The sequence below is a fragment of the Miniopterus schreibersii genome, assembly GCF_964146895.1.
Source record: "Miniopterus schreibersii genome assembly, chromosome: 3".
NCBI lineage: Eukaryota > Metazoa > Chordata > Mammalia > Chiroptera > Miniopteridae > Miniopterus > Miniopterus schreibersii.
In genome coordinates, this window is record NC_138103.1 from 98,689,920 (window position 1) to 98,716,903 (window position 26,984).

Sequence of the window (26,984 nt, forward strand, 5' to 3'; positions counted from 1 at the left end):
ACCGCCCACCTGCGCGTCCCCGCGTCCCCCCGCCCGGCACCGCCCACCTGCGCGTTCCCGCATCCGCGTCCTGCATGCGTCCCGCGTCCCTTCCGCCCCGCACAGCCCTCCTGCGCGCGGGACAACTCGCTGGTCTCTGGTCGCCGGCCGCTGGTCGCTGGCCTCTGGCCACGCCTCCCGGGCGCCCACCCCTCCCTCCCCGCCGAGCCTCTGCCCCCCGCCGTCCCCCCGGCGATCGCCGCCGGCTGGGGGACCCTCCCGGTGACCGATCCCGCTCGAGCGGCGCCCGCGTGCGGCGTTACCCGGCAGCCTGACCTGACACGTGTCGGGGCACCGTCCAGCCTTTGCACTTTCCCCGCGCGGGGGATTAGAAGCCGCGCTGCGCTGTCGCCCGCCGCTTTGACGGAGCAGCGCGTACCCGCTGCGCCCGGGTCTTTGTACTTGGAGCAGTAGGTTGCTCTTGGGCACCGCGGCAGCTCGGGCAGCGACGTGAGCCTCGCCGCCTCCCGGACGCTTTCCCGAAACTTCCTCCCCAGGGGGAGCTCCTGGGAAGGGCCAGGTCGGGGACGTGCGGCTGTTTGGGGTCCAGGACTGGGGCATCGCCCAGACCTTTCGACGGATTGGAATTAGTCTGTCAGATGACCAATAAAATGTAGGCTTTCGCTGAACTGAAAGCAAGGCTCGCGGGTGCATGCATCAGGTCAGTCGGCAACCTGTTTTTTAGCAGGTAACAATGACCAGCATCTAAAATAGTGTTTTGATGAGAACACTTTCTCACCATCTTTAAATAAAAATGATTTGCACTTTTTAATCTGAAACAGCTGCGGCATTAGGACTTAATTCCCTCGTGGTTCAGGAGGCTGAGGTGCCAGGGCTCTAACGCCAGGGCCCTTGAGGCAGGTGTGAGCCATGCCCTCCTGGCTGGAAGTCCTTGAGGCCACCTGGGGCTTGAATCTTACCAAAGGTTTAGCCACTTTCTGCTTTGCACTGGCTGAAGGGATGCTCCTGTGAACTTGAGGAGTGAGTGCGTGCTTTTTCCAATCCAAGCACCTTTATTGCATCTTTTTCACAATACGGACATCTGCCCTTTTGCACTTTTTATTGTGGTCACAACATGCTGGTTTTGAGGGTGCTGTGGATCCCACTGTATTTTTCATGAGCTGCAGGTGAATGCAGAAACCCTTTTTCTGTAATTCTTGTCTTGGTAAATTTATGACAGATCCTACCTGTACAAACGAGACACTCCACACTTTGTCACATTATGTAGTCTGGCTGGGGGCCTCTTAACTATTGAGCAGAAATCCCAACCATGAGTGTGGTGACCAAAGAGGGCGCAGAGAGGAAGCCAACAGGAATGGACAAATATTTATCTTTGTTGGAGAGAGTAGGACGTAGACTATTCCCTATACAATGGGATCACGCCCTATCATAGGGGAAGTAGAGAAAGTATACTTACTTTTAATAAATATACTTGATTTGTAAAAAAAAAAAAAAAAGTGAGTTTATTAGTCAGCTATGTTTCTCTAACATGAGCAGAATCCAGTGTCCAAAAAACCCCCAAAACCAGCTTATATGATCTCAATTTTGCAGTGTCATAGCATTTGGGCCAGTGTCAATGGGCAAAGAGATGGACTCTTCGTGAAAATAATATAAAAAAGTAAAAGACTAAAAATGTTACTTTCTTCCAGTGGAAGTTACCCAACTGTTGTGATTTTTCAATGCTTCCCATGTTTGAAATCGTGCATTAAGTGCTGTGTTGTTTCAAGCAAGGACTGCAGGGGAAGGCAAGCCCTGAGCTTAGACTTACATCTGATAAGCAGAGTCCATTACAACTAGCCTTGGAGAGATCATCAGTTCCTACTTATTATGGACTGCTCATATTTTGAAAGGCAAAAAGTTGAGAAGTCATTGATTGCTGAGATATTGGGGGCGGGGGGCAGAAGTGGTTACCATCGTGATTTCTGCTCTCGGGTTTCTTCACGTGCCATTCCCTGGTTTGCCTTGTGAGCTTCCGCACCTCAGGCTTTTTGGATCTCCACAAAGCACAGAGCTCTCTGGACTCTCTTAGGGAAAACAAAGCACTGTAATCCCCCCCACCCCCTGAAATAGTATCTTCAATTACTTTAAATTTGTATCATGTCTAGAATTTAACCCAACAAGTTTCAGTTATTTCTTTAAAAGAAAAATCACAAGGTCCCTTAGCTCAGTACAGTGCCAGTTAAGCCACAGAGCAAATGGAAGCTGAATTTTACAAGCCCACTGCCAATCTCTCCATGAAACAATGAAGGCCCAATTAAGAAAGTAAACTTTTTTTAGCAGAAACATCAGTTTGCTTCTGCTTTGGTATTATTTTAGACTACATAGTCTAAGCAGCTGGTGTTTTTCTTGTTCCGTTAAAAACTGATTCCAACTAACAGTTTCTAAGAAAGTAATAAGTCGTCTTTATTTCCTTGCTTTCTCTTTCCTTCATTCCTTTTTAAAAAACTTTGTCACATTTCCTTCCACTTTCTCTTCCTTTCATGCTCCCATTGATCCATTCCCGACTTTCACTTCCTTTTCTTCAGGGATCTGAGAACCACCAGACACTGAATAGATAGGAAATGAAGAGTCATGCTCCCGGCTCTGGGGGAGCCCCTAATCTAGGATGGCAGTTCTCTGGATCCCCCCACCTCGAGTAGATAATAGTCACATGTCCAACATCTTTCCGGGTAGAAGCAAAGATAAAGTAGACTGTGGCTTCTACCCGGTTTCCAGATCCATCAGTTGCAACTCTGCAAAGTAAATTAAATTGGAATATAAGTGTGCAGGAGTGCCGTTGTCGAAGTAGCCTTCAACCCGCTCTAGTTTAAGGGGAGGAAAAAGGTAAATTGTTTCCAAACGTAAGTACTTCAGCTTTTATTAGTACACATAAGTTCCAGTCCATCTCAGGGCTGATGAAGACATGGCAGATAACCCAACACTGGCAGAGACACTCGGGTCTCAGAGTGGGGCTCAGCAGGTACTAGTCAGCTGCTTCCTGTGTACCCCTTCAGAGGTTCTTAGGGAGCCCAGTCCTCTTGGCCTTTTCTCCTTAAGGATGTCACGGTGTTAGTACACCCAACACTGTCAGGTGGACATTACACCTCCCCAAAGTCTACCTCTAAACACAGTAACCAGAACCAAAAATTCTGAGTGCTCTGCTATTAGTGCAGCCTGATATTCCCTTAGCTTAGCTGTAGTTACATGGTAACTAATATTCAATATTTATTAAACACATCTAGGTAGATACTAGGCAGTTTGCTAGGCTCAGAGGACTCAAAAAACAAAGGAACACAGAATCTGCCTTCAGCACGTCATAGCAATGTGATAGATGCTCCAATAAAAACACATATGTGGTCCTAAAAGGGGGGTTATGAGGAGGGCATAACCTGTAACTGTGGAGGTAGGTCCACAAGAGCTTGAACCTGAATATATTTAGAGGAGCATTAAGAGATGGTGCTTTGGCCCTGCCAGCATGGCTCAGTGGTTGTCTCAACCTATGAACCACAAGGTCACAGTCCAATTCCTGGTCAGGGCACGTGCCTGGGTTGTGGGCCCGATCCCAATAGGGGGCCTGCAGGAGGGAGTGGATCAGTGACTCATCATTGTTTCTCTCTCTCTCTCTGAAATCAATAAAAATATATTGAGATGGTGCTTTGTACTCAAAGAGGGTGGCTAGCTTGGAGCACAAGGGCACTTGGGGGAGGGACCCCAAGTGGGGTCGAGCACATTAAGAATCCCAGAGGGAAGTGGGCTAGGCTTTTTCAGTTTTTCAGACAAGAGTGAGTGGTGACTGGATGAAAGCTGGATGTGCAAAGGGCTCCTCAGAAGAAAGGAGGTAAACAGGACCAAATCCTGAAAGGCCTTGTACGTGCTTCTCAGCTTGGACATGATCTTGCAGAGTGATAAGCGATGAGAGGCTATGAAGTCAAGGATTTTATTCCGTAATACATTGTCATATAGGACTTTTTGGGGGGGAGGGAGGGAGGGGATCAGGAAAAGGCAGAGTTGCTCTGATCAAGGTAACTGGGAATGGCTTGCTATTACCTTATAAAAAGTTAATCCGATGCTCAAGTTATACGTGCGAGTGCGATCTTCATCTCTATACTTTAGTGTATGATTAGCACCGTGCTTCCATATCCAGGCCATGGATGAGTAAGGATTCTATTTAATGAAGACAAATTTGCTGCAAAACTAATCTTACATTGTACAATGTCCCAATTAAAAGAGTGCATTCCCATAACCCTGTTGTCAGAATCTTTATTACCAGAAAAAGTTACACCTTTAAGAGGAAATCTCGGAGCCTTAGTTTTCTCCTCTCCAAAGGGAGTTTGCTTTCACCATCAAGAATCCCTTGCAACTCTAACAGCCCTGTCATGCTGCCACCTCAGAGGGATTGTTCCCAGAGCTCTCTCCAGAGCCATCCCCAATTGGACAGCACTTCTCCCTGGCTTCCTGCCTCCTGACTCTCCTCCCTTGGGAAGCCGCCTTCTTCTGAGGGCTGCTCCCGTGACACAGGGACCATAATTAGTTTTTGCTCTGACTTCACCTTCTCCACTCTGAGGTGGCTGAGCCATGCACAGCCAACCCCTCCATTCGCCCGAGGTGGTTGTTTCTGAAATACTATTTGTCACCTGGTATAGAATTTGCTTCCTCCTCAGTCACCTCTATCACCTGCCCCAAACTGAAGCGAGACCTTTCTCCTATACCATTTTATCAGGTGCTGTTTTTTTTTTTTTTTGAAAGATCTTCCCCTTAAAGGACTTACTGATTTTCTCCACGTTAAGAGTTCAAACCATTTTAGACACTTTGGAGGGCAAAGCAAATACTTTTTACATTTGCTATTTACAGAGCTATGTTCAGTCTAACACTATCAGAATGGGGCTTTTCTTGCCTCAGGCATCTTTTGTCAGATGAGGGATCCACTGTCCAAACCTCAATTCTGATCCTCAGGACATCAGACCCACTACACACATTTTTGCAAACTGATTAAATGAGCAACTGAACGCACCTGTTTGCACTTCATTTCAAATGTGCCAACCCAGCCCCATTCCTTTCCCATTGCTTCTCCCTGGGTCTTCAACTTAAACTGTGATCAGTGCAGCTTCATTCAGCCTGTGAGCCATCTATGATCAATGAGGATAATTACCATTGCACTAAATTCCCACAAACTCTTTATGCCAAGGGCCACAGACACTGGCAAACAACTAAGTTTACCTTATACTCAATACACAGGCATTAATGCATCACTGCCCACCTCTCACCTGACCCCTTGTAGCCACTTCTTTTCCTGACCCAGGAGTCAGCAACTCCATAGGTCTTCAGGTCAGTGCCCACTTGCCTTAAAGCCTAACATTTACTCCATACTAAGTATTACCTATCTTAATGGGCCCCTCCATCATTTAGGAACCAGCCATTAGTAATACTGGATTTCAGAAAGATCTTAAGAGCAAGTCAGACTTCAGTTCTATTGAGCCAAAATAGTTTCATACATTGGAAGGAAGCCCAATGTAGACTAAGATCAGCAGGGCTTCTGTACAAGTGACTAGAAGCTGAGACCTGAAGGGTGAGTTAGGAGCTGAGAAAAAAGCAGGATGAGGGCAGGAATGAACTAATATCTTGGGGAGCATTCTAGAGTGGAGTAAAGGTAAGAGTGGTGAGGCAGTGAAGACCACAGAAACCCTCTGCAGGCCAGGTTGAGGATGTTATCCTAAATACGAGAAGCTACAAGTTAGCAGCTCAGCCACTTTGCTATTTCATGGTGACTGTCACAACACTTGTGCCATGTAATCCTGTCCTGACTCAGCAATCCAACAAAGCTGGCCTTGTCTCATTTCAACTCTCTGGCGATAAGCCACCCAAAACCATGGCAAAAAATTCCAGAGCACTTTAACACAGAAAAATCCTTCATCACCCAGTTGAGGGTTAAAAAAATTCTACCAGGGAGCAATTTATCATTCTTTAGTCTGCAATGAGTTTATACTTGGCTTTCCTTTCCTTCCTACGCAATCTCCTGCATTTGCATGGGGCCCTAAAGACTTTTACACACCCAACAGGTTGCTTTAGTGTTTCACTCAAACCTCAAACACAGCCTACATGTTGGGCACCAAGCAAGCATTCTGGATACTTGGATGAGTTCAGGTAGAATTCATTTGACCCTATACCCCCCCCCCCCATCCTTCATGTCCTCACTGGTACTCCAAGCCCTACTGTTTAGGTTGACAACCACTCCCCAGTCATTACACTATATTAGATGCATGTTACTAAAAGGAATTTATGCTTTCATTCACTAACATTTTAAATATCCATAAGCCACACAAACTGTGCTCCTCTACCCCTTACTCTGTCATTTCCCAGTGTTGTCTGCTTGAAAGAATCCTGGAATTCCGCTGGTTTCTTGTCCGTAAGCAACGTCACAACCAGTTCAGAAGTTAGTGTTCCCAACCACCACTTAGCAAGTGAATTCGACAGCAAGTTGTCCCATTCCCAAATATAGTTCACTGATACTACAAGCCTATTAAAAATACCTTAGCACACCAGATATTTTTTAAAACCATGACATTTATTGTCCCAACTAATCATCGAAATCCTTAAGATGAACTGGATGCGGCAACAGCTGCCCTCTTGGGTTTAGGTGTTGTTCCTTCGCGGAATCCATGCCTGCACCAAGTTAAAGACAAGAACCGTTACGTCAGCAATGCCACATATGCATTGTTTGCTAAAAAAGATTTTTAATAAGCTTATCTCAGTTAAATGCTGAAATCAGTATTGAATTCATATGTTCAGACATTTATTTTTACAACATCATGGATAAGCTGCAAGTTTATTTCCTTCCTTCTGCTTCACAGTATCTATTTTAGGCATCATAGCTATGGGTCCCTAGACTATGAGGCAAAGATATTACTTTCCCTGAACCAAGGAAAGACAATGTGTGTGTTAAATGCAGGTACTTTCTAAACTGCTTGACAATGCTGTGCATTCTAACTCATTTATTATTCACACCTACTCTAAGGAAAGTGGCAAGTATACTGCCATCCACCTTAAAAGGCTGGTGAATCGAGGCACAGAAAGGTTCAAGTCTGGCTCCATTCATGCTCTTAACCCCTACACCACACCAGCAGGCCACTCAACACAAGTCCACACCACTGTATAATGGTCTGAAGTGCAAAACAAAAGCCACCTCAGTACACGAACAGACACATCAAAGGGTGCTATGTTAATAAAGCCCCTGCTTCGTGATCTTTCAAAATTAGAAAATGTGGAGTTAAGTGGGTAGAAGCCAGGGATTCTGCTAAGTATCCTACACTGCACAGGACAGCTGCTCACAACAAAGAATCACCTCACTTGAGACCTTAGATGGGTCAATGCTTTAAAACCTACCATTGAAACACAGTTTATAAGTCTAGGTTGGAGCTGAAATCTCTGCATTTCTAACAAACTGTAAGTAGTAAGACCGTAAGATTTCTCTCTCTATAAAAACCCAATAGCAACTACGGCAGTTTTCTACAGTAGACTTGCCCAAAGCCACAAAAATCTGAGGCCTGATTCCAGTCCTCATTCATACCACTGTCTTGGCAAGTGTTGGTCTTGGGAATCTAGCTCAAACCAAGCCCTAGCCATTTATAACTCATACCAGTTTCCTGAAAGATTAACAACACGTAGATTTAATGGATCTGACGGTTATACTGGTGAAAATACCTTCTTACACCCCATCCCCACTAATCAGGACAGTATTCTAATTTGACTCTTATCCAAGCTCATAGAGCCAATAACGGAAACATGGAAGCTGTACCTGAATCTGCGGTACACAATCTTTAGGTGCCTCATGCGACCAGTCCCGGTGGTGTTCCGTCGCTTAGCCTTGGCACTCCAGTTATCTAAAACACAAAACCCGGGTGAGGTTCTGCACGGTTCCCCCAGGACACCCTGTAGGCGCCGCTGGTCAGTGCAGTTCAGCGCCTCCCTTGGGTTCTGCATCAGCTTCAGAGGAGACACAAAATAACCCCCCCAAGCCAGCCCCACTCCGGAGCGCCGCCAACAGGGCTATTGCGGGGAAGCTCCAGACGCATCCCCGCCCCCGCACGCGGCCGGCCGCGGCGAACTCACACTTCCTCTTGCGCTTGGCGGGGTAGCCGCACTTGCCGCAGGTGGACTTCTGCAGGTGGTAGGCCTTCGAGCCGCAGCGGCGGCACAGCGTGTGCGTCTTGTTGCGCCGCTTGCCGAACGACGACGTCCCTTTCGTCTGTGCATTAAGGGGGCAAACGGTTCCGAAAGCCAGCCATTACTAGTCATGTCGGGCAAAGCAGCTACAGAGGAGCTGAGACTCTCGAGAGAGTCCTAAGGGCTGGAGCTGCGGGACAAGTTCCTAACTTCTCTTCGAGGCTCCATCGGGAGCCACTAACCGGCATTTCACGGTTACCTAACGTTTCCCGCAAGAGTTGCGGTTCTGGAATCCGCTACAACCGAGCAGAGAAAAGGCGAAAGGCCAAATAATGTGGTTTTCCTACCTACTCTCGCCCAAACACCGAGGCGCGCCTGCCCGGCACCGCTACCAACTCATCCTTTTGCTTACAGAGCCAAAGACTCCACACCGAGCTGCTGCTCCCTTTAGCTCTCACCCGAGGGCAGGGCGGCGAGGGACCCAAAGCTCAGACCGCAGCCAGGGAGCCAAAGCGGCTCCAGGTCCACGACGGCAGGCTCGGCACCCCGCGCACAGTTAGGAGCCATTCTTCCGGCTCTTGAGCGCCACAGCGTGTCCCTTTCCTGCCCATCAGCTCCCCTTATCGGGAACCTTGCGGACACCCCCACGGAGAGCAAGGAACGCGGCGCAGGGGAGGAGGATGGAAGGCGATTCGAACAGCCCTTGCAAACAACTCACCATCTTGCTCCTGCGGCCGGGACCAAAGAGGGTGCGAGGGAAGACACTTCCGCTATATCGCGCTGAGCAGCTTCCGCTCAAGGGAGTACTTCCGGCGGGCGCGGTGCACCGTTCTCAAGCCTCCGTCTCGGCGCAGCAGCTGGGGTCGGGAGCCCGGCGGGGCCAATAGGAGCCTCAGCTCCCGGCAGGTGGGCGGGGCCAGGGCTGGCTCCGGGGCGGCAGCTCCGCCTCCAGCTTCTGCAGCTGGAACAGCCCCTGGGCCTTCGCGCGTGGGCGGGTCCCAGTTGCGGCCTCGTCGTGGATTCCAGTCCCGAGCTGATGGGAAGCTGGGGCGGGAGGCGGGTCCTCCCGGGCGCCCCGCGCGGACCCCGCGCCGCCGCGTGCGGGGCGTCGTGCCGGGCGGGGGGTCCCGCCGCGGGGAAGGCGGGGTCCCGAGGCTCGGCCAGGCGGCTGCTCGCCGGGAGGTCGCCGCGGCCCCGGGGGCGAGGCTCGGGGCCTGAACAGCCCGGCGGATGTGGCCTTTCCAGCCGTAGCCGTCTAGAGGCAGGTCTTTTATTCCGAATTCCGTTGCGCCAGGAGTGGCGCGGGGACCCGAAGCGTCGTTTGCCGCGCCCGGCGTGGCGCCCGGGAAGCGCCGCCTGAAGTGTCTCCCTTGGGGGCTCCCGCGCCTCGACCGACGTGGATCCGATGGAACCTCCTGCCCGGCGGAGCGCAGCCTTCGCGGAAACGAACGTTTCAAAGTCGTGGGGGGAGACGGCCCCGGGTGACCCTGGAAGGTGCTGTCGGCAGCGCCCCGGGGACCCACCTGTCGTGTGTGAAACGGTCGCCGACCGACCAATGGCCGCGCGCGGGGAGCCCGAGGATCCGGCTCATGGGCAGGTCGCCGGCGGCTGAGGGCCTGACACGCACCGGGCCCTTTCTAGGCGCGGGAGTTGGAACAGGAGGAACCTTTTGCTGAGAAGTTGTGTGCGTGGGGCACGACCACCACCCGGCCGCCCCGTCGGGGGTTCAAGGTCAGACCCGGAGGCGGCTCCCCAGGCCGCCCCTCCCCCGCCCGGGGGACGCTGCGGTTCGTCCGTCCAGTGCCGGTGGTCGGTGCTAGGGATTCTTTTCGGGTTCTTCTGAACTGCACCACTGAATGACGACCAGCTACATAGTTAAAAATCAAAATAAACTCTGCTAATAAAAACAGGAAAAGGTAATATATTGCATAATAATTTTTTAAAAAAGGAAGTTCGACTCCCTCTGTAGCCTCAGCCCCAGAGATACCAGTGTTCCAATGGGGCGCCTCTTCCATAGCTGCCTTCTGTCAAGTATAATGTATAGCTAGGTACACGTTATATACGTGCGCTAGACACATTCATTTTTAAACAAAAATGGGGTCTATAACTTGTTTTTTGTAACAGTACATCGTGGGTATCGCTGCTTGTCATTATGTACAGATTTACTCAATCGTTTTTAACCACTGTTTGATGTTTCCTTGCTGATATATCAAGAATTCCACAAACCTGCAATTTATGGAAATTTTGGTTACTTTCAATTTTCTGTCATAAACAATTTTGTAATACAGATTCTTGTGCATACATCTTTGGGCATTTGTCTGATGATTTCCTTAAGATAATTTCCTAGAAGTGAAATTGCTGGATTGAAGGGTATGAATTTTTGATTTTTTTTCTATCAACATTTATTTACTGCTGCATATTGCCAGATTTCTCTCCAAAAAGAGTTAATCAGTTCACATTGTTATTATCACACGGATAGAGCTCGGAGCAGGGAGTATCTAGTCCAATCAAGTTGGAGAGAGGCTCCTCAGAGGCGTTGACCCTGGTGCCTGTTTGTAATGAGACTGAGTCAGATGATCGGAATCGCAGAATAGAATCCACTTGGAGCCAGTGTCTGGGAGGGCGCAGGGCTGGATCCTCCCACTGCCCGGGCTTGTTCCTATCATCAGCCCTCTCCAACACCAGGCAGTGTTGACATATTTAATCTTTGCCAAATAGAATTCCTCTTTCCCTTTTTTAAAAACGTTTTTTCTTAATTGAGATTTTATTGCTTGTTCTGAGGATAAGTACATAGATGATTCAGTTTGTACACAATTTTTAGCATACATACCCAAAACCTGTAATATAGTTGTGATTCTTTTCTGAGCTTATTCCAGTAACTTTCCAGCTTAAAATTTGGCAAATTTTCCTTAATAGAGTATCAAGTACCAAGATCTTTAAATGTTGACACACTATTACATCAAAGTCCCACTAATTCACATTTTATATCATATGCACGACATAATCTAATTTTCAGTCTTTCACAGCACATTGACAAAGTTACTAGGAAAACTGGACTGCCACGCCGAAGATGTTACAGGGTGGACACAATTCTGACAGGAAGAGCCAAGACCAAGGAGTGGTTTTCTTTAGGAAACAACTCTACCAAAAACATGGGAATGGAAGTAATTTAAAATGTTCAAGACATGTTAAATGCATGACTGACTCCAAATTGCCACCTAGTAAGCGTTGTGTTATGGGACATAACACTACCCTCATCTATGGATTGTTAAGCTGACATCCAAGAAAACCAAAGCCTCCCATATTCAATATCCTGCTATTTTCTGGTTGTGCCAAAAAATAAACAACCAGCAAATGATTTCACCTCTTTTAAAAAAAGCATTTCTACTGAAAAAAAGGGGGGGGGGGATGAAGTGGAATTCCCTCCTTCTTAAAAATGTTTCTTGGGCTACTAAAAAACTTACATTTACGAAATAGCTGACAAAAACATTCCTATGGATTGTACAAGAAGGGAGACAGAGCCCACTGATAAGACGGTGTATGATATTAGCCAGACTGGGCTTCTGGCTCTCCTGCTTCATCTGAAGCTGGACCCTTGTCATTTTTATTTTTTTAATTTTTTAAAATTACATCTTTATTGATTTCGGAGAGAGAGAGATAGAAACATCAATGATGAGAATCAGCTGCCTCCTGCAGGCCCCAAGCAGGGATCGAGCCCGCAGCCCGGGCATGTGGCCTGACCGGGCATGGAACCGGATCTCCTGGATCCTAGGTGGATGCCCAGCTTCTGAGCCCGGCCGGCCAGGCCCGCCTTGATTTTAGTTTCTCCCTTTTGGGCAGGGACAACTAAATCTTTAGCCTCCTGGCCAGCCGCTTCGGGGCTCTGCCTTTGCTCCCCCTTTCCCTTTGCTTGCACTTCCCTGTGTGCAGATCGCCTGCCCTCTCGGCTGTTTCCAGGCTGCAGGAGCCCTGGCTCCTCCTCTGCCGCCCGTCGGGGCTGACCTCCCGCAGGTGGCAGCCACCGGAGGGCCCGCCTGCACTGGTTGTGTAATCCAGCTCCTGGCCTGGAGAAAACAAGAACCATGGCCACCGGGAGTGTTGCCTCCGAGATGATAGAAAGGGAACGAAAGCAGCTGCTGGAAATCCTCCAGCAAGATCTCGATTCGATCCTGGACTCCTTAACCTCCCGCAGGCTGGTTTCCGAGGCCGAGTACGAGACTCTGGAGGGTATTGCTGACCCGCTGAAGAAGAGTCGGAAGCTGTTGATTTTGATTCAGAAAAAGGGAGAAGACAGTTGTCAGCATTTCCTCAAATGTTTGTTTAGTACTTTTCCAGAGGCGGCGACCGTTTGGGGCTCCAGGCACGGTGAGTTGAAGCGACACTTTTTGGGGGTGAAAGGGACAAGGCATATCTCCTGAGGAAAGGGAACAATCACCTATTTTCATTTGTCTTTCTCCCAGAGATAAGTTTCCAGTGAAATGTGGTAACGAGGAAGTGGCCGGATTTAAAAGCAGGGAGCAGTGTAGCTTATCGGTTCAGGGGACTGGTAATTTTTTTGTTTATACAACATTCAAAATTTGCAGTTGATTTAGGGCCCGTATAGACTGCTCATTATTATGACAGACACCCCGAAACACTCACAGTTGGAGAGAGGCCACTGTTCATGATGACACATCGGGGATTTCTTTGTCAAGTAAGTGAATGCACGAATATAAACAATGCCCACGCCACAAGCCACATCTTTCACTTAGTAGATAGCCTTTTGGAAAATACAGGCAATTAGTCCCCAGATGTGGTAGATCAGTGACTTCCTTTTCCCCTAGGAGTCAAACCCTAGTTTTCTGAAGCAATGCAATGCTCATTTCTCAACGCTCAGAGATCATTAGTGGCCAACGAGGGAGCCATTCTTCCCAAATGGATTGTTGAGCAGCTCGTAGGTGACCGCCAGGGCCCAGGGTAGCTCCCCTGGCGCGAGTCTAAGGACTGTTGAAGATCTCCAGAAGTTACAGAGGCGGAGTCTCGGGTTAAACGGTTAGTGTTAATGTTCCTGAGTGCGGGACAAGACCCCAATGCTTAAAGAAATCGGTGTTATTTATAGGATTTACTATTCCAAATTAGAGCTATTTGCATCCTGATTAGAAATTATTAGGATCATGCCCCGGCGGTGTGGCTCAGCAGTCCAGCATCCACCTAGGGTCAAGGAGATCGCAGTCAGATTCCCGGTCAGGGCACATGCCTGGGTTGCAGGCTTGATCCCCGGTAGGGGGCATGTGGGAGGCAGGGGATCAATGACTCATCATTGATTTTTTTTTTTTAAATCCTCACCCGAGGATATTTTTTCCATTGCTTTTCAGAGAGAGTAGAAGGCGGGGGAGAGAGAGAGAAACATCGATGTGAGAGAGACACATCCATTGGTTGCCTCCTGCATGAGCACCGACTGGGGCCAGGAATCCAGCCTGCAACCAAGGTACGTGCCCTCGGCTGGAATCGAACCCGGGACCCTTTGGTCTACAGGCCGACGCTCTAACCACTGAGCATAACTGGCCAGGCCTCATCCTCAGTGTTCCTCTCCCTCTCCCTCTCCCTCTCTCTCCTCCCCCTCTCCCTTCCTCTCTCTGAAATCAATAAAGACATTAAAAAAAAAAAAAGAAAGCATTAGGATCAGACCTCATTAGCAACAGCCCTAGGAATTCTGAGCTGGTTTTGGGCCACAGTCAATCCACAAGTTAGCACTGTTCATTAGATTCCACTTTTGCTTCGCCCATTTAACATTTGCGTTTGCTGTGGAAGACTGGGAATTCTGAGCAAGGCAGGAGTGTGCCCTGACTGGGAATTCTCAGCAAGGCAGGAGTGTGCTCTGATTTTTTTCCAGCAGGCCAAGAAAGTTCTGACAGGTGACTTGCTCCGTTTGTGCTGGAGCTGGGGACAGGCGTGTGTTCCTAACCTCCAGTGAAACAAGGAAGAGGGAATACTTTGAGGTCTCAGAAACCACAAGTACACATAACATTTCTTTTTGTTAATTTGGAAAACAAAATGAAAACCCCCATAACTTTCTTGTTCTTTTCAGAATTTCTAAAACATGAGAATATAGAACCTGCTCCACCGTCGGGGGTAAGCAAGGATCCAGAAGCTCGATCTTCGCCGGCAGAGCAGCAGCCTGAGGATTCTGAGAGCACGGTGTCCTTCGAAGAGGAAGAACGGCTGGGCCTGGAGCCCTCCGGGAGGGTCACGGACAAGAAAAGGAGCGACGGGGAAGCGGCCTGGCCGTCCGGGGGAGATGAGGACGAGCTCCCCGCGGCCGAGAGCCCGGAGGGCGCGGTCCCAGAAACCATGGCTTATGTGCTGGACCAGCAGAGATACGAGCCCGACGCTTCTTTATACTTGGGGAGCGAGGAGTATCTAGACTGGCTGCTGTACTCCGAGGGTGTCGGGGCAGAGGAGGGTGGGGGCGGCCCAGAGCCCCTGGGCTGGGACGGCCAGGAGCTGGCTGTGCCCTCAGAGGCCACCGAGCTAGAGCCCGCTGACACTGACGATGGGCAGGCCTGCAGCGACTCGGAAGCCGGCCTGGCCCTGGAGGAAGAGGAGGAGAGAATGGAAGGTAGGGGGTAGGGGGGTAGGGGAGGTGGGGGGGTAGGGGAGGTAGGGGAGTGGGGGAGGTAAGGGGGATAGGGGGGTAGGGGGTAGAGAGGTGGGGGGGTAGGGGGTAGGGGGTAGGTGAGGTGGGGGGTAGGAGAAGTAGGGGAGGTATGGGAAGTATGGGAGCTATGGGAGGTATGGGGGTGATGCAGGAGCCTCACCTGCAACGACCCCAAACAACACCACATTTCCAGGCTGAGTAATGGGGGAGAGGGCGAGGGAGGGCACCAGGTGCCAGGCGAGGGAGGGCACCAGGTCCCAGGCGAGGGAGGGCACCAGGTGCCAGCCGAGAAGCAGCCTCTCAGGAATTCCTGGCCCCTCTCTGACCTGGTCCTTCCCCCAGGTGGGTGTTGACAGGGAGGAAGACCCAGGGCCTAGGAAACGCTGCCCAGTACAAGCAAAAGTAAACCTGGACTGCAGCCCGAGGTGTCTGCGGTCACCTCCATGACACACAGAAGGTGGTGCTGGCCGCTAACCTCAGGGTGTTACCTTCTAGTCCTTCGATTCAGTCTCCTGAGTCATTTTAGTGCCTTGGTGACCAATGGGCTATGGTGACGAGGGGCCTAACTATTGAAGTGAGGACAGGAGAGGAGTTTGTGGTGAGTGGGTAAAATCCCCAAATACGGTTACTTGGCTTGATCCAGTCCATATAGTGCCATCTTGATGAAGGAAACTATATTAGTATCTTCAATTAAGATATTTTTTCTTTTTAACAAAAAAATTATGTATCTATTTTATTTCATTGAATGTATTGGGGTGACACTGGTTAATAATATAGGTTTCAGGGGTACAGTTCTACAACACACCATCTGTATATCGTATTGTGTGTTCCCCACCCCAAGGCGAGTCTCCTTCCATCACCATTTATCCCTCCTTCACCCTCTCCTCCCTCCCCACCCCCTTCCCTCTGCTAATCGCCAAGCTGTTGTCTGCGTCTATGAGGCTTTTTGTTTTGTTTTTGTTTTTGTTCTGCTGAAGCTCTTCACCTTTTTCACGCTGCCCCCTGACCCCATCCCCTTTGACAGCTGTCAGTCTGTTCTCTACCTATAATTCTGTTTCTGTTTTATTTGCTAGTTTATTTTGTTCATTAGATTCCACCTATAAGTGAAGTCATACGGTACTTGTCTTTCCCTGACTGGCTTGTTTCACTTAACATAATACTCTCCAGGTCCATCCACGCTGTCGCAAAAAGTAAAATTCTCTTCTTTTTTTACGGCTGAGTCGTATTCCATTGTGTAAATGTACCACAGCTTTTTGAAAACTCAAAATAAGACGGATGCTTTATTTGGGGAGCTCTTGTCTAGGAAAATAAACATCACCAAGTTCTGAGTAGAGAAGGGAAAGATGACTACCATCTCCCATTCAGTCCAAACCCCGGGGGATTCATAGTCCAGTCCGGGGCGGAGAAAGTTATTTCCTCTTCATCACACCTAGTGTTCATCTGCCAGGGCTGCCTTAAGAAAGTACCACGAATTGGGGAGCTTAAACAATAACAACAGAAATGTATTGTCTCAACAGTTTGGAGGCTAGAAGTCTGAAATCAAGGTGTCCACAGGAAATCAAGGTGTCTAAAGACTGCAAAGAAAACCTGTTTCTAGCTTTGGTGGTTTGCTGGAAATCTTTGGCAACTTTCAGACAACCCAAGGATTTCTTATACTTACTTTTATTAACTCTTAAAATCCATACTTTTCTCTCTGTTCTATTGTTTCTTCTACAGTTTTTTTTTTTTTTTGTAGGGGATCCAAGAAGCTTATGCTTATTTACCATCCACCAGGAGCAAAAAATCCTTTCAGCCCTTCTTTCTCTACTAAGTACTATATCTATATTACCAAGAAGTAGCTAGAAGATACATTAGGAAGTAGGAGACCAGAAAAATTAGGTGCAACATATAAATTCTGAGAAAACCTAAATCGCAACGAAATCTTCCATTTCTCCAAACTTTAGCAAGAGGTACACTTACGAGAGAAATCAGTATCAACCTAGAGAATGCCTCATCATGTGTATAATGAGGTATTAACAAGGTTTTAAATTGCTGCATATAAACATTAGCCAAAAAAATCCCAAACCCCGAAATATGATGGATTAGCTAAAATGAATGAAGTAGATCTCTATATATACTGACTGGGAAGAATTAGTAAAGAATACCATTAAGTGAAAAGAGGTTGAAGAATCATTTGTTTAGTATAACATCATATATGGAAAAATAAACTGGCATCCACTAAACTGAACTATGCATTTCTATATATCTGTGCATGCTATGGACTTCCATAGGAAAACGGTGGGAAGCAAACATGTGGACGTCTCTTTTTAAAATATTTTTTAAATTGAATTTTAGAGAGAGGAAGGGAGAGAGAGAGAGAGAGAGAAACATCGATGTGAGAGAACCATCGATCAGCTGCCTCCTGCACGCCCCCCACTGGGGATCGAGCCCGAAGCCCGGGCATATGCCCTGACCGGGAATTGAGCCAGGGACCTCTTGGTTCATGGGTGGATGCTCAACCGCTGAGCCACACCAGCCGGCCCATGTGGGTGTCTCTTAGAAGGAGAGTAGAACTGGCAGATGGTGGAAGGGCACTTTCACTTTATTTGTGTCGTTTCATCTTTTTACAATGAAAATGGCAATTACTTAATTTTAGAAGTCGGTGAGGGACTTCGAATTTGGAAGTGACATTCATGGGGTATCTTCTTTCCTACAGAAAGAAAAAAGGTGTTTAAGGATGTCCTGTCCTGTTTGAACTTGGATAGGAGCAGGAAGCTCCTGCCCGATTTTGTTGAGCAGTTCTCCTTAGACCGGGGCTGTAAGTGGACGCCCGAGACTCCGGCAGACTTGGCCTGGAATTTCCTGATGAAAGTTCAAGCCCTGGACGTGGCAGCCAGAGACTCAAGCCTTGGGCCCGGGGCTCTGTGTGAGGGTAGCCAGGGGGACCTGCGAACCGGAGCAGAGAGTCTGGAAATGAGGGGCGCACAAACCGTGAACCCCCTGGACGTGCTCTGCGCCTCTCTGCTGTGCTCCGACGGCGCTTTGCAGCGCACGGTCATGGCAGGCCTGCATCGGTGCCGGTTTGCCCTCCCTCTGCTCCTGCCAGATGCCGAGAACAACAAGAGCATTTTGCTGCTGGGGGCCATGCAAGGCATTGTGAAGGGGCAGCCGGCGCCGCCTTCTGGGGGGCCGGCGGGGGGCGCCCAAAGGCCCCTGACTCTCTGGAAGATGCCTGTCATCTCCTTCGTGCGTCTGGGAGACTGCAGCTTCTCCAAGTCCAGGATCCTCAACGCACTGCTGAGCCCGGCCCAACCGAAGCCGCACAGGACCTTCCTCCACCAGGACCTGCCTGCCCTGGCGCCCCCCCGGCGGATCTCCGACGGCCTGGTGGAAATCGCCTGGAGCTTTCCCAGTGGCCAGGGTCCAGAGGAAAACCCTCATCTTTTCCGAGAGCCAGTTGCCGTGGCCAACCTCCGTGGGGATCTGGAAAGTTTTTGGACACAATTTGGTTTCTTGGTGGAAGTTTCCTCCGCTGTGTTCTTCTTTACCGACTGCCTGGGTGAAAGGGAATGGGACCTGCTCATGTTTTTAGGAGAAGCTGCCATCGAAAGATGCTACTTTGTCCTCAGTCCCCAGGCCAAGGAGAGTGAAGAAGCTCAGATGTTCCAGAGGATTCTGAAGTTGAAGCCGTCACAGCTACTGTTTTGGGAGGAGGAGAGAGCTGGGGAGCAAGGGAGGAACATGAAGAGCCTCCGAGCTGCCCTGCAGGAGGTGATGTCCTTGTCGCTCAGACATGTGTCTGTGGAGGACATGGCCTCCCTGGCAAGGGAGCTGGGGATCCAGGTAGACCAAGACACTGAGGCCGTTCAAGGAATTCAAGTTGTCCCTGGTGAAAACGTGGCTGGAAGAGTTGAAGATGAAGGTCAACAAGGACGCAGCCAGCCAGAGAGCTCGTCCGAAAGGCCCGCTGAGGTGCCTGCGAAAGAGCCTGGAGCTGGAGACGAGCTCAGCCGGGCACTTCAGGATTTCCACCTCGCCCCAGTATCCCTGCCTCCTCTGTACCACCCCTGTCCCTTCCCAATCGGGATGGGAGGCCACTTTAACCGCGTTCCTCTGAAAGCCCCTTGGGCTGCGGGCTTCCACCCTCGGCCACAGCAGAAGTGGTTCCGTCTTCCACCCTTCCAGAATTCAAGGGCCCATCATCGAGGTAGAAGTTTTGGGGCCCAGTACTTCCAGCCCCAGAGGTTTTGTTTAGGTGAAAGGTTTATGAAATTTTCGGGACCTGCTCGGGGACATCACATGGGTGGACTGTTTGTGAGACCACCAAGACCCATTTGGCGGCACGTACAGGCCTGGCCTGGCAGACCACAGACAATGAGAGCTTGTGATAGGTCTGCCATGGCCTCCCAGGTAGGTCACCTCCATTCACAGCCAGCAGGACCAGCTGGGAAGCCACAGCCTAGGCCAGGCCACGGCCGGGGAACACAGCCATCTGAAGCAACTGGAAAAGTTGGGAGAACAGCATCCCGGGCTATGAATCCTCACTATCGAGCCTTTCAGCCAGCAGGAGTCATCCAAAGACCCCTAAGACCCGCCTTTCCGCAGGGATTCAAGCTGAAGACGCAAGGTGGGCCTTTAAATCCAGCTGGCCAAATGGGCCCCCATCCCATGTCCAACAGCAAGTTTACACCCAGCTCTCCATTCAGTCAGCCCAAGCCATCGCAAGGCAAGCATCCCCAGGCCAAGCCCCCCCAACCTGTGTCCTCTCAACCCAAGCCCACTCAAACAAAACCCACTCAGCCGCAGCCCTCCCAAGCTAAATGCCCTCCATCCAAACCCACTCAGGCCCAGCCATGCAGACCCCCGTCCTCCCGATCTACGCCTTCTCAGCCCAGACCTACTCAACCCAAGTCATCACCAGCCAGTTCTTCACAGGCTAAGGCCTCCTACCCAAGAGCAGGGCCCAAGAGAGGCGGGAAGCGTTAAAGTGCTGACTCCAGAGACCTGTGAACTGTGTCCGTTACTCAGGCCATTCTGATCACACAGTAGTAACCTGAAGAAGGGTGGCAGTGATGGGAAGAGATTCCTATCATCAGAAAAGGAGATATGCACCGCCTAATTGCATATCATTAAACGATCTGTGAGAATTGTGTCCCTAACAAAGAGGAAAAATACGAAAAGAATTTAGAACAGAATCGAGCAGTAAATAAATTAATTGAATCCTACCTTGAGTTGTAGGTAATATAAAACCTGAATCCGGGGAATGGGGGCTGTGAGGCAGCCCCACTTGGGGAAGAATGGGCTTGGAATCTCCATTTGCAAAGAGATCATAAACTAGGGCTCAGGTTGCCTCAGTGTTGCAAATAAAATTGCCTTAGATGTTGGCTGCTCCAGAGGTGTCTTGGTCAAAGTTTTTGGTTTAATATCAGCCACTAAGCAGACAAACCCTGTTTGGGATAAATCAGTTTGCTTGTGATTACAGCCTTAATTTGCTTGGATGGTAAAACTCTCTCATTTGACCCTTACATATAGAAATAATGAACTCTCGACCAGTAAAATTAATTATTTTTCATTAACTTTAAGAGTGATCTGTGTATGTTTCATATTTTAAATGTTTGTAATAAGTAAGATAATTTGGCGTATTCTTGGAGGATCTCCTATGTTAGTCTCATGATTTCAGTGCAAAATGTGTAATTTAAGTTTTTAATGTTAGAGTTGTTATTTTTTAAGATGAGAAGATTAAGATCTGTTTACAAAGTTTGTTAGAAGCATTGAAATATTTAAGAGAACTTAAAATTCACAGAATTTACAATTTTAATTTATTGGATTTACTTTTGTCCCAAACATTTTGCTAAGTTCTGCTAGTTCAAAGCATTAAATAAAAGGACTATATTAATTTTAAATATCTATGTGAAGTTCTAATTAAGCTTGTGAATGATACCAAATATTAATAAAAGGTCACTTTTAAAGGTAAATGTTAAAATTTATTAGATAGAGATAAAATAAGATTATAAATTGAATTAGGAGCCCTGGTTTTTGAATTTGTAACTTTTAAAGTACTAAAATAGTTTCAAAGTTATCTTTTCTGAGTAAATAAAAAATGCCTTCAAGGAGTCACGAAAAAATCATATTGACAAGTAGATGAGAAATGATCTTTGGAAAGGAGTAATTAATCTCTGAGAACATTCTCAGACTTCAGTAGGTCTCCTTCATGTGTCCGTGCATATATTAAACAGTCAGCCTTGAGTATTTAGAGGGTGCTCAGTCCCTCTAAAGGTTTAGTAAGGGCAGAGAAAGACAAAGAGGCCTACGCATGTGAATTTTTATCTGGCGGGAGAAAGAGCATGCTAATTAGTTCATTACAGAATCTTTGGTGTACAAGTGGTGCCTGTCAACTGAAAATGACACTTTTGTTATTTAAGCTTTCGCAGCGAGCAGTAGTGTGATGCTTTTAAAACCTTCCTCCGAATCCTTCAAGATTAGCTCCTGGAGGGTGGCACTTGCTGGGTTGTCGCCAACAGAGTCAGTATCTGCCTGGGTCTTGACAGTATGTACATGGTATGTTCAAATCGGACAATTTGAGGAGTTTCATAAAGGGACCACTTATAAAAGACTGAGCAAGAAAGCGATTCATCAATGAACTTACATGCGAAGCCCATAGACAGACAATAGTTTAGGGAAGGCCTGGAGAAGGGGCCAGAGTGGGGTGGAGGGGGCCAGTGGTGGGAGAAGGGGGACATCTGTAATACTTTCTTTTTAAATATATCTTTATTGATTTCAGAGAGAGGAAGGGAGAGGGAGAGAGAGAGAAACATCAATGCCGAGAGTCATTGATCGGCTGCCTCCTGCACGCCCCTTGCTGGGGATCGAGCCCACAACCCGGGCGTGTGCCCTGACCGGGAATCGATCCTCGATCTCCTGGTTCATGGGTCGGCGCTCAACCACTGAGCCACGCCAGCCAGGCCTGGGGAAACATTTCAATATCGCTGCTGGAGTAGGGGCATGTAATTGGTCTGTCATGCAAAGCCCGATTGGGAAGGGAGTGGAGAATGCGATGTGACCAAGTGCAGGGCTGTTTCTAAGCAGAGTTTTTCAGGGTGATGAAGGCTGGCTCCTCAGATGACAACTGCGAATGGACTGGGCAGCAGCCAGTCAACAGATGGGGGCGTTGGCCTCAGGAGTGCGCAGAGGTCCCCTGGGTGTTGGGGCACAGGAGCTGAGAGGGGGTAGATGCACCATGAGAGTGTGGAAGTCCTCTCACAATGGGTGCCGTTTTACCAGTGAAATAGGGGACTCGTTGGTTAAGAATGAGTGTGGGGCAGTAGATGCTGGAGGTCTGAGGGGAAAAGTGACCATGAGACAGTTTTGCACAACTCTTCGGTGTAAGGATTCTTGGATTCTTTTACTCTAAGTTACACTCATCAACTTTCCCCATTGTGGCCCCTACCTAACCCTAGCATCCCAGTTATTAATATTAAGTAGAAAACGGTGAAGAAAGATTCACACCACCACCAGTGAGACAGGATGTCATCGGGGGCAGTGACGCAAGATGAACTACAGCTAAGCCCAGCATCCTTCCTACTAAGCCTTTCGGGCTGATTGACGAGGCCTGTTTACTTTCCATGACTCAAGGGTGCCATCTAGCGACCACGCTGGCACCTGACGAGCACGGAGGCGTTCCTCCAAATGAGAGAACATAAATTTTGTTTTTATACTTAAAAAATAAGAAACCTTTTTTATAGGATTGATGAAATTCGAGATACATAGCATTCACTCTGCAGCATCTTGAGCCCATATAGCCCTCTATCCCCTCCACAATGATTGATAAATGAGATTTTCAAAAAATATGCACACGTGAATGTGAGCCAAAGAAAAATTTTAGCAAAATAGTTTATCTAAAGGTATCCTTCTAACGATACACAGCTTTGGTGCTAGACTCCCTGAGAACAATAAAATCAACTTGCAAACACTTGGTCCAGAATGAACCTGATTAATAATTACCAGCTATGTGGCATTAGATTATTATGGGCCTGTGAAGATAGTCATTGGGGGACCTAGGGTTACTTTACTAATGTATATTTACATGATCTAAAATGAGAATGTGCAGGCTTATCGAAGCACCAAGACCCTTTTCTCTACATTGAAATTACATCAACCAGCACAGCTCACAGCAATGAGAACGTCCAATTGACAGTTGCATTATTATAACTTTGATTGACAAAAAGTGAAGCCAATTATGTTGATAAGTGCTTTTATTGCCAAAAAAATATTTCAAAACATGTGGCCTCAAGTCAAATGAAGAGGGCACCTCACTTGTGAAAACGTCGGGAAGAACTTGGCAGAGCACTTAACACTTCGTGTAGAGTTGACAGAGATCGGCGGCTTCTCTCATCAAGACTCAAATGGGTCCATCCACGCTGTCCCAAAGGGTACGAGATCCTTCTTCTTTACAGCTGCGTAGTATCCATGGTGTGAATGTCCCACAGCTTTTTATCCACTCATCTCCTGAGGGGCACTTGGGCTGTTTCCAGATCTTTGCTATTGTAAACTGTGCTGCTATGAACATCGGGGTGCATATATCCTTTCTGATGAATGTTTCAGGATTCTTAGGATACATTCCTAGGAGTGGAACCACTGGGTCAAAAGGCAGCTCCATTTCTAATTTTTTGAGGACCTCCCTACTGTTTTCCATAGTGGCTGCCCCAGTCTGCATTCCCACCAGCAGTGCACCAGGTTCCCCTTTCCCCACACCCTCGCCAGCACATGCCGTTTGTTGACTTGCTGATGGAGCCATTCTGACAGGTGTGAAGTGATTCCTCATTGTGGTTTTAATTTGCATCTCTGATGATTAGCGACGTTGAGCATTTTCTCACGTGTCTCTTGGCCATCCGTATGTCCTCTTTGGAGAAGTGCCTATTCAAGTCCTTTGCCCATTTCTTAATTGGGTTGTTTGTCTTCCTCTTCGACCTGGAGAATATTATGCTGAGTGAAATAAGCCAGGCAGCGAAAGACAAACATCACATGATCTCGCTTATATGTGGAATCTAAAGAACTTAATAAACTGATGAACAGAATAGATTCAATGACATGGAAACATAGATGAGACTGACGAATGTCAGAGGGATGGAGGAGGGCGGGTGGGTGGAGGGGGAGAGAGTAACCAAAGGATTTATATGCACATAGGCAGAACCCAAGGACAGGACAATGGTGGGGAGAGGGACTGGGGAAGGGGAAGGGACAGTGTGGAACAGGTCATTGGGGAGAAAAAGGGACATCTAATATTTTAAACAAAAATAAAATTTAAAAAAAAAGAAAAGACTCAAATGGGGAAACCTCAGAGCGAGAAGCAGACTTTCAGAACTGTTCAAACACAGGAGGTGACCTCTGTTCACGGGAGCAATCACGCAGCTGAATTGCGAGACAGACCCGCCTTCTAACTGGACGTGACGCCTCTGTGTTCCTCAAGCGCCTGCACGATCACTAGATGGCACTCTTGAGTCATAGAGAGTAAACGGGCTTGTAAAATTATTTTTAAAATTTTGATTTTTATTGACTTTTTGGGGATGGCATTGGTGAATACAATCAAATAGGTTTCAGGTGTGCAATTCTGTAACACGTCACCTGTATATCGTATTGTGTGGTCCCCACCCAAAGTCAAGTCTCCTTCCCTTACCATGCCCCCCCTTACCCTCTTCTGACTCTTTAAGAGTAACACCGACGTAAGTGGTAAAGCCTGGATTCCAGACGAGGCCTGTCTCACGCTCTTTCCGGGGAGCCACGTCTTCTCCCAGGAAGCAGCCCCCACTAATAGAAGCTGGAGGGGCAGGAGGTGAGGGAAACTAATCTCTTCATGAGCCTGGGTAACTTCCCGCATCTTCATGTGCATTTAAATACGTGTGACCAGGGCACCGTAGTCATCTACTCACTAGGAAAGAGCGTACACGTGGGAACATGGGCACATAAAAAGCTAGGGGCTGTGTCAGCAGTCACTAAGGGGAGGGCCTCTGAGTCACTGGGTCTATCTTGCACCCAGGCACCCCCCCGCCCTTGGCCCTGGCATCCGTGAGGCCTTCCAGTGAGAGCGCCGATCGCACATCCTCACAGTATAACCCAGTTCCTTCACCCGGACGCATGAGCACACGCGCGAAGGACAGAGAAGGTGTCTGGTCTTGTGCTATTGCGCTCTGAATAATAAAATAATAGCAGCTAACAAAAATTAAATAATTTGACAGGTTAGCTGAGAATAGGTAATACGTTCATTAATGTATTAAAAATGTAAACCACCATAAGGTAAAAAGTCTTAGTCCCATCTCTTTCTGTCTATCCTGATTCCAGCCCCCTTCTCGCATGTATCCCCAGTCAGGTTATAATTTTTATTAGTGTCTTGGGTATCCGAGAGTTTCTTCATGCAAATATAAACAAATGTGAATATATATTTTTCTTATCCTTCCCCCTTGTAATCCCAAAGTAACTTACTGTTCTGTATCTTTCTTTTTCCTCAATGCATAGAGAACTTTTTCAATGTTTTATAACTGCATAATATTCCACTTAATGTGCATGTTATAGTTGACTTAACCAATCCATAACTGATGAATATTTGGGTTGTTTCTAATCTTTGCACAGTAGCTCACATTTATTGAACTAAGCTTACTATATTTGAGGCACAGTGCTAACTGCTTTACTTGGATTCGCTTAATGTAACAGCCCTATGAGTTAGATAATGTTTCCACTTTTTGGGTAAGGAAGCAAGAAGATCGAGGTGGCTAAGCAACTTGCCTAAGACTTGAACCAGACTCTCTGCCCTTAGAGCACATTTTTATACCAGTGAAACATAAATGAGTACCCTTTATTGATTTCAGAAAGGTTCTTTCTTTTAAGAAGTTCTCAGTTATGTGTTTGTGACTGTTCTTCACTTGTTTCCAAGATTTTTTCACAAACATGTGAAGTTTGGACAATTCAGGATTTTACTTCCTTCTACCGCCCACATTATCTGACATTATCTGAGAGTGATTAATTTTTATTTTAGGGCCATGATATGCTGAACTCTTGATCTGAAAAAACAAAAACAAAAACCAACAACAAAAAAACCAGACAAACCGAACTTTCTTTGTAGGCACCACAAGTTTAAAGTACAGAATAAATAGTCCTGGCCGGTGTGGCTCAGTTGGTTGGGCTTTGTCCCCGGCACCGAAAGGTCACTGGTTGATTCCCAGTCAGGGCACATGCCTGGGCCGCGGCCCCGGTGGGGAGCGTGCAGGAAGCAGCTGATCGATGTTCCCATGCATGTTTCTCTCTCTCTCCCCCTTCCTCTCTTTCTAAAAATCAATAAAAAAATCTTAAAAAAGAAGACCCCCATCTCCAAATGCCATAGTAATTTAGGATAGGGCTTCAACATATAAAAAAATAAAGTGTAGAATAAATAAATGACCTTGTCTTTTGATAGTCACCCTTCCTCTGTAGGACTTCACGTAATGCAGTTAGGGAACCATGGAAAGCTCTGCATTTTGTATCTTCCTTCTCAAGCTGTTTGAATTAATTTAAGTGTAAACCAGATGAAATGTATCTTGGGCTTGCAGGCTGCTGCTACTCTGTGCATTGCAGATAACTGAAAAACCCAGATGAAAGCACAAACCCAAGCAAACCTGGCCTTTTCCTAAACTTAGCAAGTGCCTGCCACTGTTGAAAACCATAACAACAAACGTCTTATCGCCTCCCGATGGTAACTGGATCGTTGCCTTCTGCGGCCATCAGAACCACGGGGCAAAGGCCTGAGCAGTGCTGTAAGGGGCACCGCCATCTATCTAAAAGGGAAGTGTGAAGCCCCGTAAATATTTCTTACTCTAATTAAACCATAAACAGCATTCATATGAAGAACTGGATGCCAGCACTTTAAACTAATGAACAAATTACAGTATTGAATGCCAGCAGAGATAGGCAGAATCTTATTAGTGTAATGATCAGACATTTAACAATCATCATTTTGCTGAAAGCTTCCTTTGGATAAAGCATTGCCTCATAGTCATTTTTCACTGTTCACACAGTGACACTTAAATGGAAAAAGAGATGCCACCTGGAGTATTTATTAGCTTAACAAGCCCTTGACTGGGAGCCTAAGAAGATTCAGTGTTTCTCAGGGTTTCCAAGTGGTTTAACGCCACAGCCTAATGCTGTTCCTTTACCCGAGGGCCTG

At 47.7% G+C, this 26,984-nt stretch overlaps 2 protein-coding genes across 3 annotated transcripts in view; one reads left to right on the forward strand and one right to left on the reverse strand.

The window, feature by feature from the left end:
- The window catches only part of CARD6 (caspase recruitment domain family member 6), a 52,573-nt gene extending 31,349 nt beyond the window's left edge, over positions 1 to 21,224 (forward strand). For both annotated transcript variants that reach the window (XM_081132867.1, XM_081132866.1), the window contains exons 4-6: positions 12,371 to 12,543; positions 14,246 to 14,776; positions 17,511 to 21,224. In XM_081132867.1, the coding sequence (XP_080988993.1) occupies positions 12,371 to 12,543; positions 14,246 to 14,776; positions 17,511 to 19,780 (2,974 nt within the window). In that variant the 3' untranslated portion in view covers positions 19,781 to 21,224. The remainder of the gene's footprint in view (positions 1 to 12,370; positions 12,544 to 14,245; positions 14,777 to 17,510) is intronic.
- On the reverse strand, positions 6,560 to 8,989 carry RPL37 (ribosomal protein L37). Its single transcript, XM_081132876.1, has 4 exons — positions 8,897 to 8,989; positions 8,125 to 8,260; positions 7,811 to 7,895; positions 6,560 to 6,678 (listed from the first exon to the last, which is right to left on the reverse strand). The coding sequence occupies exons 1-4, from the start codon at positions 8,897 to 8,899 to the stop codon at positions 6,609 to 6,611; spliced, it is 294 nt and encodes a 97-aa protein (XP_080989002.1). The 5' UTR covers positions 8,900 to 8,989; the 3' UTR covers positions 6,560 to 6,608.
- Positions 21,225 to 26,984: the final 5,760 nt, after the last annotated feature.